Source organism: Prionailurus viverrinus, chromosome E2 (assembly GCF_022837055.1).
Source record: "Prionailurus viverrinus isolate Anna chromosome E2, UM_Priviv_1.0, whole genome shotgun sequence".
NCBI classification, from domain to species: Eukaryota; Metazoa; Chordata; class Mammalia; order Carnivora; family Felidae; genus Prionailurus; species Prionailurus viverrinus.
This window is the reverse complement of record NC_062575.1, coordinates 28,090,564-28,104,400: the sequence shown is the minus strand read 5'-3', so window position 1 is coordinate 28,104,400 and position 13,837 is coordinate 28,090,564. Positions and strand designations below refer to the sequence as shown.

At 55.1% G+C, this 13,837-nt stretch overlaps 1 protein-coding gene across 7 annotated transcripts in view; it reads right to left on the bottom strand.

Annotated features, from left to right (window-relative positions):
- Positions 1 to 12,751, bottom strand: part of KIFC3 (kinesin family member C3) — a 43,280-nt gene extending 30,529 nt beyond the window's left edge. For 2 of the 7 annotated variants that reach the window (XM_047835712.1, XM_047835711.1), the window contains exons 1-4: positions 12,635 to 12,751; positions 8,583 to 8,790; positions 5,874 to 6,016; positions 1,864 to 2,002 (exon numbers count right to left, since the gene is read on the bottom strand). In XM_047835712.1, the coding sequence (XP_047691668.1) occupies positions 1,864 to 2,002; positions 5,874 to 6,016; positions 8,583 to 8,748 (448 nt within the window). In that variant the 5' untranslated portion in view covers positions 8,749 to 8,790; positions 12,635 to 12,751. Of the gene's footprint in view, positions 1 to 9; positions 1,278 to 1,863; positions 2,003 to 5,873; positions 6,017 to 8,201; positions 8,549 to 8,582; positions 8,791 to 12,634 lie in introns of those variants that run through there. The other 5 variants (XM_047835713.1, XM_047835714.1, XM_047835715.1 and 2 more) reach the window with 5 other exon arrangements.
- Between the last annotated feature and the right edge of the window lie 1,086 nt (positions 12,752 to 13,837).

Sequence of the window (13,837 nt, the reverse complement as noted above, 5' to 3'; positions counted from 1 at the left end):
TCAACCCACCGGGAGGCAGCAAGTGCGCTCACTGAGACTTCAGAGAAGCCACAATAGAGTTTCCAGGCTGGGTGGGATGTCACAGCCCTGCTCCCAGGAGGGTAGACCCTGAGGGATCTCGGGCCCCACTCTCAAGAGGGCAAGTAAAGCACACACGGCTTTTCCCTTCCTCACAATCCCTTGGAATAGCTTCGACTCGAGACCCTCTGGAGAGCTGGAGCAGGCTCAGTTACCGGTCGGCTAGTGGCCCTGGCAGTGTGGCCTGCATGTGACACAGCATGCATATCATACACAGTTGGCCAAGCTTCTGCTATCTGTTCTAGAGAGAGTGAGGTCAGGTGGATGCTTCCAGGCCTGCACATGGGGCTGCCATGAGCAGCATGTGACCAGCGTGGCCCTCAGCCCTTTGCAGACTGCCATGGTGTGGTGGGGAACACACCAGGGCTCTAGGTCCTGAGAGCTCGCTCTGCCACCTGGGAGATGGGGGTGTGGGGAGGGGGTCTTCCTTTGTGAAGTGGGGACAATGGTCCCAGTGAGGCAACCTTGGGAAAGGAGCCTGGGATCCATGAAGGATGCATAGAAGTGAGTGAGCATCATCCCACAGACCATAGGGCTGGAACAAGACACAGAATAGTCCTTCTCATCCAGGACACTCGGAAGGTTCTGAGATGCCCTTGGAGCCCACACGGGGGTTCATCCTGACCCCAGCAGAGGGGCACAGCCAGGGGAGCTGAAACAGGGCCTAGAGAGCACTTGCTAGGGGAGAAAAGACCTTGAAGAAGCTAAGGGAAGGCCAGAGGAGGGAGGGAGAGGTGAGGTCAAAGAGGCACTTGGGGGCCAGGGAGTGAATGGGACTTGGCCCTGAGAAGGCCACATGCCTCTCAGCCGGTCGGATGTCAGTGCAAGTTTTAAAAGAGAGCATGCCTCAGAGACCCTGCCTGCTCACTGTGCCTTGGGCTCAGGAAGACAGAAGTCTGGCCCCAGCCCCACTGACAAGGCTCAGTCCACCCCCTTGACAGAAACTGGTCTCTCTCTTCTCCACGAACTGGGAGAGCCGATCTGACTGGCTGGACAGCTCACCCCTTCCCAAGTCCTGTCTGCCCACACCTCACCCAGACCCCAACACCCGTCCCTGAATGCCAGACAGGCGACTGCAGCTCTGGGACAACCCCAGAGAAGGGAGTGGCTCCTTCCACCACACAGCAAGTTCAGAAACACAGATCGACCCCTGGTGACGGGAGGAAGAGAACAGGGGAAAGACCAGCTGCTTTTTCTCCACACAGTCTTGGCCTTCCTTTTGGGCTCCTGAGGATGCTTTTTCCCCAATTACTGAGCTCAGGTTTCCCTGAGCTGGAGAAGCCCCACAAAGGGGGTCCATAGAATCTTCCAGAACCAGTCATCCTGGTCAGAGAAGAATGGAGCCACTGGCTCCTTGACCCTGGCCTTGAGGGAGCAGAGCAAAGCCCTGTCCTAGAGCCTCTGGGTCCCTGACGCATCCACAGATAAAGGGGATGGGGTCAGGCTTCTCTCCACAGGCGTGGCGTCTTTGAGGCTGCCACCCTTGGCCTGCTTTTGACAAGCACTGGGGAAAAGACAAAAAGCAGGGAAACTCAACCCCAGCCCACACGGGCCAAAGCCTCTTATCACTGGTGGGGCCCTGCGGGCAGTGGGAGGAGGGTATCCCTGGAGTGGGATGGGCAGGCCGGGGTCTCTGAGTTCCACGTCAAGGTGGCCAGGAATTGGCTGGGCCACCTCCAGGTGAGGAGGACAGGGTGTGAGGACAGTCCAAATGCCACAGCAGCCTCCCTGCCAGTGCCTGCTTTAGCGAGGGCTATTCCAGGTTGGCGGGCAGACCTCCTTTACCTGTTTTCTCTACATTCATGGTGCCACCAGCTTCCTGGGCCTCCCGGTCCCGCCTGGGGCCCGGCGCCTGCCTCTTCAGGAGCTTCTCTTCTTTCGTCCCCTGACTCTTGTTCTCGCACCCCTTGTCCAGCAGGGCTTGCTGCCAAGACACAACCAGAATCCTCACGTGAAGGGGACTACAGGCGGGAGGGGACGCCCTTGAGCCTGCGGATGGTGTGCTCCTGGAGCTGGGAGCATCCCGGGCACAGGGACCCAGCCCTCGCTGTGTGAGTGGGTGAGGACAATGAGGCCCGGGGTCTGGAAGGAAATGTGCCCAGATGCCACGACAGGACAGTGGCAGTGCATTCTCTTGGCCCCCATTCGGCAGCCAGCTATCTGCACCGGCAAAGAAGGTTCTGGGGCACTTAGAAGTTCTCAGGTGAAGCTCACTGGGCTGTCCCTGCAGGCTCTGTGGGGCGGGAGTCATCAGTGCAGCAGCCTACTTGCTGCGGGCCCACAGCCCCACCATTCGCAGGGCTGTCCAGCCCCACCAGGCACACGGCAATCTCAGGGCAACACCCCACGCGATGTCAGCTGCCCCCAGCTCGAGACTGCCAAGAGGGGGGCACACAAATCTGCACAAGCAGGGGAAGCCCATGCCCCCCATCTCCTGGTCAAGGAGAAACCGAGGCCAAGAAGGAGGAACAGACAGGTGGACAGGCAGGGAGAGAGAGAAGGGAGGGGCAGAAAGAGTCATCTGGAGACGATCACCTGCAGCTCACACAGAAAGACATCCAAAGCAAGCCGCAGAACCGCATGCAAAGTGCAATCCCATTTGAGGATAAGAGAAATAAAACAGGCCTTGAAAAAAATCTGGGGAACTGTATAAACAATGGTTGTCTCTGGCAGGTCAGGTGATGCAGCAACTAGGAGGAGAAACGTGCATCATTTAAACTTTTGGGGGAGTAAAAAGAAACTAAGAGAATGTGGGGGAAAAGGGCAAAGAGTCCTTACATTTCACTTTGAACCTATTTTTAGCCTTATAAGCATCTACAGTGTTCTGTTTTGTTTTTTTAATGTCAATAGAAATTATCTGGGAAGGGGCATTATAGACACTTTTTTTTTTTTTTGAGTTTTATTTATTTAAGTCATCTACACCCAACAGGGAGCTCGAACTCACAACTCCAAGATCAAGAATTGCACACTCATGCGACTGAGAGCCAGCCGGGTGCCCCTACAGACACGTTTTTGGTGTCTTTGTGCCTACTGTATTGGAAACAAAAGACAAACGTTCTGTCTAAAAGAAAGTTCTGAGTCCAGAGTCGGCAAGAGCTGGGTGTGAAACATGGCTGCGCTTCAGGTGAGCCGTGTGGCTCTGGGCAAGTTACTTACCTTCTCTGAAGCTTCATTTTCCCCATTCCTACGAGAGAAACAGTACTAGCCCCCTGATGCCACTGGTGTGAAGGGGAACTGCAGGAACCGTGCAAAGTCCTCAAAGCCTCTGGCACACAGAAAGGGCTCGATATCAGGTAGCCACTAGCATTGTACTTTTTCTGCACTCTTCCTTTTTTTTTTTTTTAACTTTTGTAACCCCGAATCCAATAAACAGAATGGAAAAGAGGAAAAGAGCAACATCAGCAGCCTCGTTCACCGTCTCTGACTCCCTCTCTCTCGACCTCACCTTCTACTTGAGAAGGGAGGGTGGCGAGCACAGTCTCTCACATGTAGGAAATTTCCCCCCCCCCCCGACTTTATTTTGTCCCCACCCTTTGACCAACTGCCACACCATCACGAGCAGGCTTGTCAGCGGTGGCGGCAATGGCAGCAGCTGGAAGTTTCCAATTGCCGACCAGAGCAAAGGTCACGCTATTTCTGGCCTGGTGGCCAAGCCACAGGAAGGGCAGCCGGGACGCCAGGGGGGTTGGGGATTTCTGCAGCACCTTCAGAGGGAGCATCTCAGGTTTTAACTACTTGAGAGGCTGGGGCAGGGGGGAGGTTCACTAAGCCTACCTGCTCACCCCACAGTGCCCGGGGTCCCTCCTTCAGCCCCACATCCCTGTCCTCGAAGCAAACTATAAACACAATGGAGCTTCATGGGGGCCCAGAAGGACACCAACATGGAAACTGGTTGCTTACAGGAGCTCCTCACAGATTCTCAGCAGATCTGCTGACCCCAGGACTCAGCAGCAACCACAACCCAACACCCCATAATCAAAATTCAAGAACAGAGCCACCGCCCAACTCAAGGCAGCCGGTTTCTGACCACCTCCCGATTTAACTACCAATGGCTCAACTCAGAGGAAAAACAAATGGCTTCTCCAGTTTCTTTAACTGTTCCCACACCAGACCTGCTTTTCTTGCAGACCTTAACATAAAAGAAGGACTGTTTGGTTCGGTTTGCAGATGAACCACACAAGAAGGGCCAAGAAAAGCCTTGAAGCCCAAGACTGCTCCTGAAGCCACATCAAGCTTTGGGCCACATTCAGATCAGGACTTGGGGCCACACGCCGCCCAGGCCCAGGACTTTCATCTGCATGAGGGAGGATATGCCCTCAAAGGGCACCTGGGTTTCCTCTCCCTCCTGCCCCCCATGTGCCCATGTCCCTTCAAAGTGAGCCCTCTTGTGTGCAATCTTTCTTGGGCAGGGAGCTTTGCAACCCGCCCAAGTGACTCTGGTCATTCATCCTCCATCACTGTGTCAATGGTCCTTGTCCAGTTTGCATTCATACACTTGTGATCACTTGATTATTTTGTGGCAGGCTGTCAGGCTGCCAGGCTGCCAGGCTGTCAGGTCTATTTCTCCGCTAGGTTATGGGCCAGCACCTAGCACAGAACCTGGCACAGAAGAGGCACTTCATAAATATCTGTATTCTTTTAAAAAGTGCAGTGCCTGTGCCATCCTTAAATTATTCAAACACAGTTGTGAGAATGCATCGATATTTAAGTAGCTCATTGCAACCAGAAATAATACAGAGCACCAGTTAGATAACCTATGGTAAACCCTGAAGTAGAATATTATGAAGCAGTTCAAAAGAATGGGGTAGTTCTCTGTATACTGACATGCATGAAGAAATCACCAGATTTCCTGTCGAGGGAAAGAGCTAGTCACAAAATAATTTGTAAAAATAAATAATAAAATTGTATAAACATAATTAAGTGATTATATAGGAAAGATACATAAACACCAAACTCTTAATAGTGGATTTCTTAAAAGATGCAGGACTGGAAAAAACATTCAGCTTCGAGATGTTATATCCCTGTGTGAATTCTTTTATACCATACGTTATCGAGCACGTCATGCTTAGCTATTCAGATCCCCGCTTGCTGTGGGACCAGTAGCAAGTTACATAACCTCTCTGGGCCTCCATTACTTCATCCATACACCTCCAATAAAACAGTAGCTGTGTCTTGAGACTGTTACGAGGACCATGAGTACTAATGTGAGCTATATAATACATGGCACCGGTGCCTGGTTCAAAACCAGTGTTCCATAAATAGCAGCTATTATTACTATCATTATGTATGATCTCTACAACCAAATATACAAATATATATAAAATTTGTCTTTTGAAAGTCAGTTGGTGATAACTGCGAGAGAAAAGAATCCAAGTTTTGGCAAAGTCCTCTGTCTGGCTTTGGATCCTCACGTTAAATAGGAAATACAAGTATTGCCCCACGGACAAACATGCTGAGTAGGAATTAACGGCTACCCCAAAACCTGCCTGTTTTCCTAAGAGCTCCTCAGCGAAGGCCCCGCAGTTCTCACTTCAACGCCTCAGCCAGGGTGTGGCTGAAAGCTTTCTGTCACCTGCTCTGCGATTTTCCCTGAGATAACCCAGTAAAGCAAACTGCTCCATCCGGGCTCTGCGGCTCTGCGTGCTGTGAGAAGCTTACCAAGGCAGGTCCCCGGCTCTCTCTCAGTGCTCGCTTCCCCAGAGAGCCTGCTGGGGACCCCGCTGCTGGGAGCTCAGAGGGCGAAGACACATCAGCCTGGCTTGGGCCCTCACCTTCCCGAAGGCCCCAGTGCTTACCTGCACGGTCAGGTAGAGCCTGTGGGGGCTCCCAGGGCCGGCCCAGTCCACACTGAGGGCCCGGCACTGAGCTAGGGCCGGGCGAGCTGTGCTTCGGGCACTGGAGTCCTCGTCACCGCTGACTGGGGTATCTTTTCCACGCCCTGTTCCGGGACAGAGAGTATGGGTAAGATGCTAGGCCCCTGGCTGAAGACCGCTGGCCAGGGCCCTGGCTGAGTTCTGCTTCCCCACACTCCGGGCCGGCCCGGGCGCGGCCAGCAGGGACTCACACGCCCTCACACGCCTGACCTACTCAGAGGGAAGGCCTGGCACCAGGCAGGGGCTGTGCTCCTTTCTTCCCAAAAGCCACCCCAAGCTTCTCCTCAGGAAGGCACCCAAGGCCTCCGGGGCAGGAGGGGTGCTCCCCGCCCTCCACAGTGGATTTTGGGGCTGGCGCTCGTTCATGAACACCCTCTACAGAGAGCAGCAAAGGGAAGCCGACACCAACCTGGCTGTGCCAACCTTCACAGGAGGTGCACCCCAGGGCTGTGGTTTTATTACCAAGGCTGCCTCTAGGTGGCAATTTCTCCCCTGCCTTCATAAAAACCAACCCCACACCGGGTGGCCTGGCCCCTGCAGCCTCCAAAAGCATCTTCGGGACCAGCTAAAGTACATCCCCTTGAGCCTCTGACACACTGCCTCCCTCATTGGATGGGGGAAAGAGCTGAGTGGGGTATGGGTATCCCATGCACCCCACCTCAACCCCCCACCACAGCTCGTGAGGGGGGATGGGATGGGAAAGGGGGTGCACCTCACAGGGGCAAGCTGCAGAGCCACCGCGCTGGGGGGTAATGATATCCTGGGCCAAGCGCTTCCGAGACCTTAATGCCCTTCCCGATCCTCAGTTTCTTTGTCAAGAATATGGGGATAAGGAACCAAGCTCATAGTCCCGTGGCGAGGGTTAAACGGAATGACACATGTAAAACGCTCACTCTGTGCCAGGTACACAGAAAGTGGCCACAAATGCAGGCCGTCAGGACCACAACTGAGAAGGGTTAATAACATGCCCAGGGTCACGCTGACCCAGTATTCCAGTCCCATGTGCTGACCCACCACCCTCTGTTTGACTATCCCTCTGAAGGTAGTGATAAGAGTGGGGGTGGAGACGGAGGGGCTGGGGTGGGCAGGGGAGGGGGGGAACCAAGCTGGCTGGAACCCTACTCAGTAGCAGGCACTCTGCTTAGCATTTCACACACAGGATTTCATTTGACCTTTGTCTTAAATTTTCAAAGTGGCTAAGTCTGTATCTTCATAATACTCATTTATATGCATGCATGCGCACAAACACAAGATTGGAAGGAACTGTATAAAATGTTCACTAACGATCTTGTAGGTAATTTTTATTTTCTTTTTTATACTTTTTCTGGGGTTTTCTGTGTTCTTGATTTTTCAAGGGTTTTTTTTAGTGTTCTAAGGAACCTGTTTTCGTCTTTTGCTTCTTGTTTTCTTTTTGCTCTTTTCTTTTTTTCTTTTTTTTTTTTAACCAGAAAAGCAATACTCATTCATACTATATTTGTAATCCTTAGGACAACCTTGTGGAGTATATCTTCATCCCCTTCCAGACAATTGAGGCTATCTGACCCAAGAGCCCAAGCTTTTTCCAGAGACCCTCCCGGGGCCATCCCCAGCCTCACCGTCCCCTACAGAGAAACTCTGGAGAGTATCACTCTGGCTGCCATCAGTGGCACAAAGTGGTGGGAGAGAAGGAACTGAACAGGAGTTTGCTGTGTGCCCTCTCTGGGCCTCAGTTTCCCCTTCTGTACATCAGAGGGTTTGGATCTGATGGCCCAGAGGGAATTTGCTAGTTCAGACAGGCTGGTAATCTAACCCCCTTCCTCTGGGGGTCAGAACAACAGACAGCAAGCCTCTGAAGACATCTTGACTGAAGACCCCTCTGTCCTTCCACACTTCCAGGATGACTTGCCCCAGCTCAGCTCAGGAGACAGTCATGGGGCAGTGCACCAGACCCGATGATCCAGTCCGCATTGGAAATCAGAGGTGCTGCTCACTTATTGGTGTGTGAGGCACCAGGGGACATGACCCAGAAAGAAGGACACTCCCCCAAGGGGCAGCAGGGGTCCAGACTCAAACTCCTTCACTGCCCACTTGCTGTCGGGGGCCCCCACAGGATCCGCCCCAGATGGCACCTGAAACCCAGCGCATGGCACCCAAACTCCGCGGGGCCACGCTCCGGCGCGGCTTCGGTCCGCTCCTCACGTCCCCCGCGGGCGGGCCGGCCGCGATCAGGTGTCAGTGCCGCGCCGGGCACCGGGCTGCCACTTCACCTACCTTGTTTACCAGCTGCGGGCAGAAACCGGAGCGAGACCGCAAGCGCTCGGCCAAGGACCAAGGACGGGCCGCCCGCGCAGCGCCCCGACCCGGCTGGCCGGAGATCGCGTGGTTTGGGCGGCGTTGTCCCCCGACTCCAGCGACCGCGTTGAAGTTTAACTCGGCGTCCTGGACCTCTCTTTACAGGCGGGCGCGGGGCAGGAGCGCCGGCGAGATTGACGCCCCGACTCCGACTCCGCGCCGGCCCGCGGGCTGCCGGGCACCCTGTAATTACCTGACAGCTCTGACTGAGCCTAGGAACTTGCGAGAAAGCCCGGCCTCATCGCTGCTATCTGGAGGAAGGAAGGGAAATAAAGAGGCATTTTAAAAATGCGGACTCACCAGTTCTCAACCTCCCCGGGCCGGTGTGTGGGAAAGGGCGGGCGGCCGGGCTGGCGGGGGCGGGGCGAGCCATCCCGGGCTCGGGCTCCCGGGCCCGGCCCACTCTCCACAGGCCGCGCAGCGAGGGCGTGGCTCTCAGGTTCCACGGCCGACGAGACGGGACCATGGCCCGGGGCTCAGCGGCCTCGTCGTCGGGGCGCCGGGCAGCCTGCGGACAGAACAGGGGAGGCGAGACTAAGCGGGCTGGCCGGCACCCCGGGGGGGGGGGGGGGCAGATCGGAGCCCGCCATCCGCAACAGGGTCACCTGTTACCCAGAAGGGCAGCCCCGACTGCAATTCCACCCCCGACCCCTCCCGCCATCCCACCCCAAAGATCCCCGGGGCTTGTGGGATAAAACAGAACACGGTACCATTTCGGGGTGTTTTTTTTTTCCAAGTAGGAGGCTCAGAAGTGGGTGAGGAGCCCGTCAGGTGTGTCTGCGGCACACTGTGGAGACCTCACATCTCAGCCCCTCCACGGGAAGCCTGGCAGCCTCCGCGCCAGGTCACAGCCCCACAAGGAGGAAGCAAAAGTCAACAGCATCTCCATAAACGTAATCAGACCGGGCCTGACTGTGGCCAGTGACAAGCTAAGCTTATATATATCAAATTCTTTTACAGGCCACTCATTCATGTATTCAACTAGCCTTCACTCTGTGGCTACAACTTGGCAGGCAGTAAGAGGCAAAGATTCATTCCTTCTTCATTTAATAATTATTTATCTGGTGTCTGCTGTGTGTCAGACACCTACCAGGGGTCCTCTTTGATCTGGAGAGATGGGGCCTCAAAGCTCCCTGTCAGGAGGGTGGTAAGCACTTCAACAAACCTTCACAATCAGAACAGGAATGCAGGGAAGCACCAGGTGGTATGGGAGAATGGGGGGCATGGGGTGGGGAGCACTGGTCTGGATAGAAAGCCCCAGAAGTCCCTCATGAACTGAGCAATAGACAGGACAGACTTTTAAGCATTCACTACACGAGTCTTTATGGAGCACCTATCGTGTGGCAAAGCAGCTGTGAGGGCATTTAAAGTACCAAGCTACAGTGCCAGACTCAGACAGTGGGATGCCGTTAACAGAAGAAGTCAAGTCAGCTCAGGAAGGTGATGTGGAATTTGCTTTTGGTTTGAAAATGGGAGTTTCAGGCACCCGGGGACTTACTAATAGTGCCACTTGGGCCGCAGACTGCTTTCTACCAGACAGTAAAGATTATCTGGTTGATCGGTGTCCACTCCCCTGACCCTGGATGGCTCCCCAGGGTAGGGCCCACAGAACGATCATCTGTGCAGCCCCATACCACCCAGCCTGGAGCTGCAGCAACACCCACACTAAGCTCCGGGCAGTGGCTTGATGGGTGAATGCCCTGAAATAAATGCAGACAGAAGCTCGGGCTGCATCTTGGAAAAAAACAAGGAGACTCGGAGGTGAGAGGCTTCTGGGCGTCCCAATGCCACAGGTGAGGATACAATCACTAAAGGTGATACTAGAGGTAACCAGAGCTCACTCTGGGTGGTAAGGAAAGCTGGAGAAGGAAGGTCAGAGGTGACAACAGCACCAGGCAGGTGCAGAGTCCTCAGACGTGACTGGATGCTGAGTGGGAAGGAGAGGATGGTCAGTTCCCAGGGAGTGACGCCACAGAGAGCTCAAACTGAAGAAAGCAGCTGGGGCTCTTGAAGGGAGCATATCAGTGGAGCAGGGCAGAGGGCAGACCTGGGAAGGCCCAAGAGGTGGGCGGGGCTAAAGGAAGCTGCCACTTCCTTCTCTTTGGGGAAGTTTGGCTAGGATGAGGAGGACAGGCTGAATTCAGAGAATGTGGTATTTAGAATAGGAGAGATCTGAGCATGCTGGGTCAACAGAGCCAGGAACAACTGGAGCACGGAGAGACAAAGAAGAGTTCAGGGCTGGGTGGCAGAAGATCTGGTGACCGAAGGTCACAGAGCTGAGCTCTGGAAGAATGCCAGGCTCCTGGACTGAGGAAGACAACTTGGAGGAAGCTCCTGGGTACAGTGTTACTGGACTATGGTCCATAGGACAGGGCAGACACTAATTCAAATATGTGTACCAGATCCCACTGAGGAAAATGGATGTGGACCAGTGTGGAGTGGAAGGAACCAGGGGGAATAGCCAGATGTCCTTTGCTCCAGATTGCTTGGCATGGAGCTGGGCACACAACCAACACTGAGGACCAGCTGCAACGGGCAAGGAGGGAGAGAGGCTCCACCTACATGCCAAAGCCACCGGATAGGTGAGATGGGCATTGAAGGTCGATTCCACGGGTGAGGGAGAAGACTTTTAAGGAGATCCTCTAAGTCTGAGGGGTGGGGACAGGAGGAGACAATATTGCTGTGGCTTTCTGGAAGGGAAGTCAGAGGAGCAGCCAGGAAGATATCAGGAAGAAAGAGGAAGGGTGTGTGCAAGATCCTGAAGAGGAAAAAGCAGCTGAATTTAGCAGCCAGAAGGGTGGGAAGGTCAAAAGTATCCAGGACTCAAATAAGCCCAAGGCTGGGGCTTCTACCAACTTAGGACTCACGGGGTGGGGTAATGGGGACAAGTAGTGGAGTGGCTATGACCAAAAACTGGTTCAGACCCAGCTTGGCCACTTGGTAGATGTGTGACCTTGGGAGAATTACTTTGCCTCTCCATGTCTTACTATCTCCATCTGAAAATGGGGAGAACTCCACCTTATAGGGTTGGTATAAGAATTAGACAAAGCATATATAAAGTATTCAGAACAATACTGGCATGTACAAGGAACTGAAAATCTTTTATTTTTCAGTGATCTCCCTCTCTCCAGGGATGAGTGAATGCAGGGGGGCTGGCTTGGAGAGAGGAACAGATTTGCCCCTCTTTGTTTAGGCTATGGCAGTAGAGTGCAGCCCCCACTGCCCCCAGACCAGGGATATTGCAATGATTGAGGGACAGATTTGACAACTGCCCAGATACTGCTGCTGGGGAGGGCTTAGTCTCTCTGGGGGAAAAGGTCAGGAAGGTTGGACAGAGGCTGGGCCCTCCCCTGCACACAGTCACACGTCCTGGGTTTTCCAGGACAACACAGACTTCAAAACCTCGGCTCCATAAGGACAGCAGAACTCATCACCCTATGTCCCTAAAGTCCAGTCACTGCAAATACAGCCCCATTCTAAGGCTGCATTCCTTGCAAATGACTCTCTCTGGCCAAGGAGACAGCTACTTTATCAAGGGCATGGGGAGTGTGCCTGGGCAAGGAGAGGTGCTCACTCAGCCTCAGGGCTGGGGAAGGTGAAAGGTCAGGGACAGCTGACCCACAACCTTGAGACAGATACGCTGGGGACTGGGGGAGTACTTGAGAATTTAAATACAGCTTCCTCTTTAAAATGTTCCAGGACCAGGCCCTTCACTGCGCCAGAGTTCTGCTCTAACTCACAACAGGGGGTTGAAGGAGGTGGCTTCTGGCTTGCTCTCCCTACTGGGATCCCCTAGGCTGCTGCTGTCAGTGGCTCAATTCCCCACTGCCCAGGAGGGCACTGGCCCTCCTGCCAACCTCAGGCTGGCCTGCCCTCCCCCTGCCCTTCCAGGGGGAAAGCGAACTGCCCAGGGAACGTACATGGTGGGAGGGCTGGAAACTGCAGCCTTCAAGAGATCCTTGGGTGTACAGGAGGATCTCTGTAAAGGGAGGGGGGTGCGCGGACGGGACACGCGGTTCCCGCGGTAGGTTCCGGCTCTCCTGGGCCAAAGAGATTGGAAGGGGGGCGGGGGGGGGGGGGTGTCCCGAGGCTGCTCGGACCCCAAGGGCCGTGCTTCCCCAGGCCGTGCTGTGGGCAAGGTCCTCGGCTCCGGCTGGACGGCGCGGGGGGGCGGCTGGCGACTGCGCAGGGCTGGTTCTCCGGCACCCGGCCTTCCCTGCGCCCCGCGGCGGGTCCGGGCAGGGGAGGGGGTCCTGCGGGCAAGGCGGGCCCGGACGCGGCGCCCGGAATAGCGGACCGGGCGGACCCCGAGAGCCCAGCCCGCCCCCCGCCCGCCAGGGTCCCCGACTCACCGGCCTGGCGGAGGCAGGATCCCGGCGTCGCCGCAGAGCCCGGGGCTCGGCCCGACCCGGCCCGCCGGCGGGAGGCAGCTCCACGCCGCCGCCTCCTCGGCCCGCCCCGCTCCCGCCCCTCCCGCACACTTTCCACAGGAAATGATTAACTCGGGCCGCGGCGCGTTCCCATGGCAACCGGCTCTTTCCCAAGGCGGGGGTCGGCGGCGCGCGCGCGCGCTCCCGCTCACTCTCCCGCGCGTGCTCACATGCACACGCGCGGCCGCCCACTCGGCGGCTGCCTCTCAGCTCCGCCCGGATGTTCCTGCCCGGCCCCGGGGTCCCCCACGCTCGGCACACATTAGTGCACACGTGCGCGCACACCCACTGGTGCACACGGAGCGTCATACGTGCTTGTGCTTTCGTGTATGGGCTCTCGTAAGCCAGTACACACCTCCCTCACACATGCCTTCACACATGCTCTAGTCCGCACACACGCACACATTCAGTTCTCAACACACGTCCCCACGCTAGTCCTACATACGTGCTTTTGCAGGTAAACTTCCACTCCGACACGCGCACATCTGCTAACCCTCGTACGGAACTTTCGCACACACTCGTTACTACTCACACTTAGGCTTCTCCCGTGCTGCCCTTCACAAACTCCCATACGCGAGCACGTTTCTTGACATTGTAACACACACGCTTTCACACATGCTCTCACACACTCTAGATGGTACATGTGTACACTTCCACGTTCTTATTCACTTTACACACCCACTCACGTTGTGGTCTGGTGCTCAGACTCATGCCTTCCCACAAATGGTCTGCTTGCTCCTTAGTGCACATATCTCCTTCTTCCTGCTCACATACGTTCTCTAACACTGTAACATACACATCCTTTTAAACCTGAGTCCACGCTTTCATACACACTTCTCACGCTCGGGTTAGCATGCATGGGTACGCGTGCGTGTCACACGTTACCACTCCTGTTTATGCACACATGCTCTCACTAGTTCTAGTAAGGATACACATGCCAGTTGCCTCCCCAGCCACAGCACCACCCCCAAATTAACGTCTTCCAGTGCTTAAGATTTTTCAAAGTAAAATATTCCTTTGAGCTCCAGTGAAAACACGTCCAGAATGCAACCGCTCAGGAGCAGGCAGCGGCTCCCAGGGTAGCCCAGAAGTCCCTCCTTATGTCTCAGAAGAAGCACATGGGAG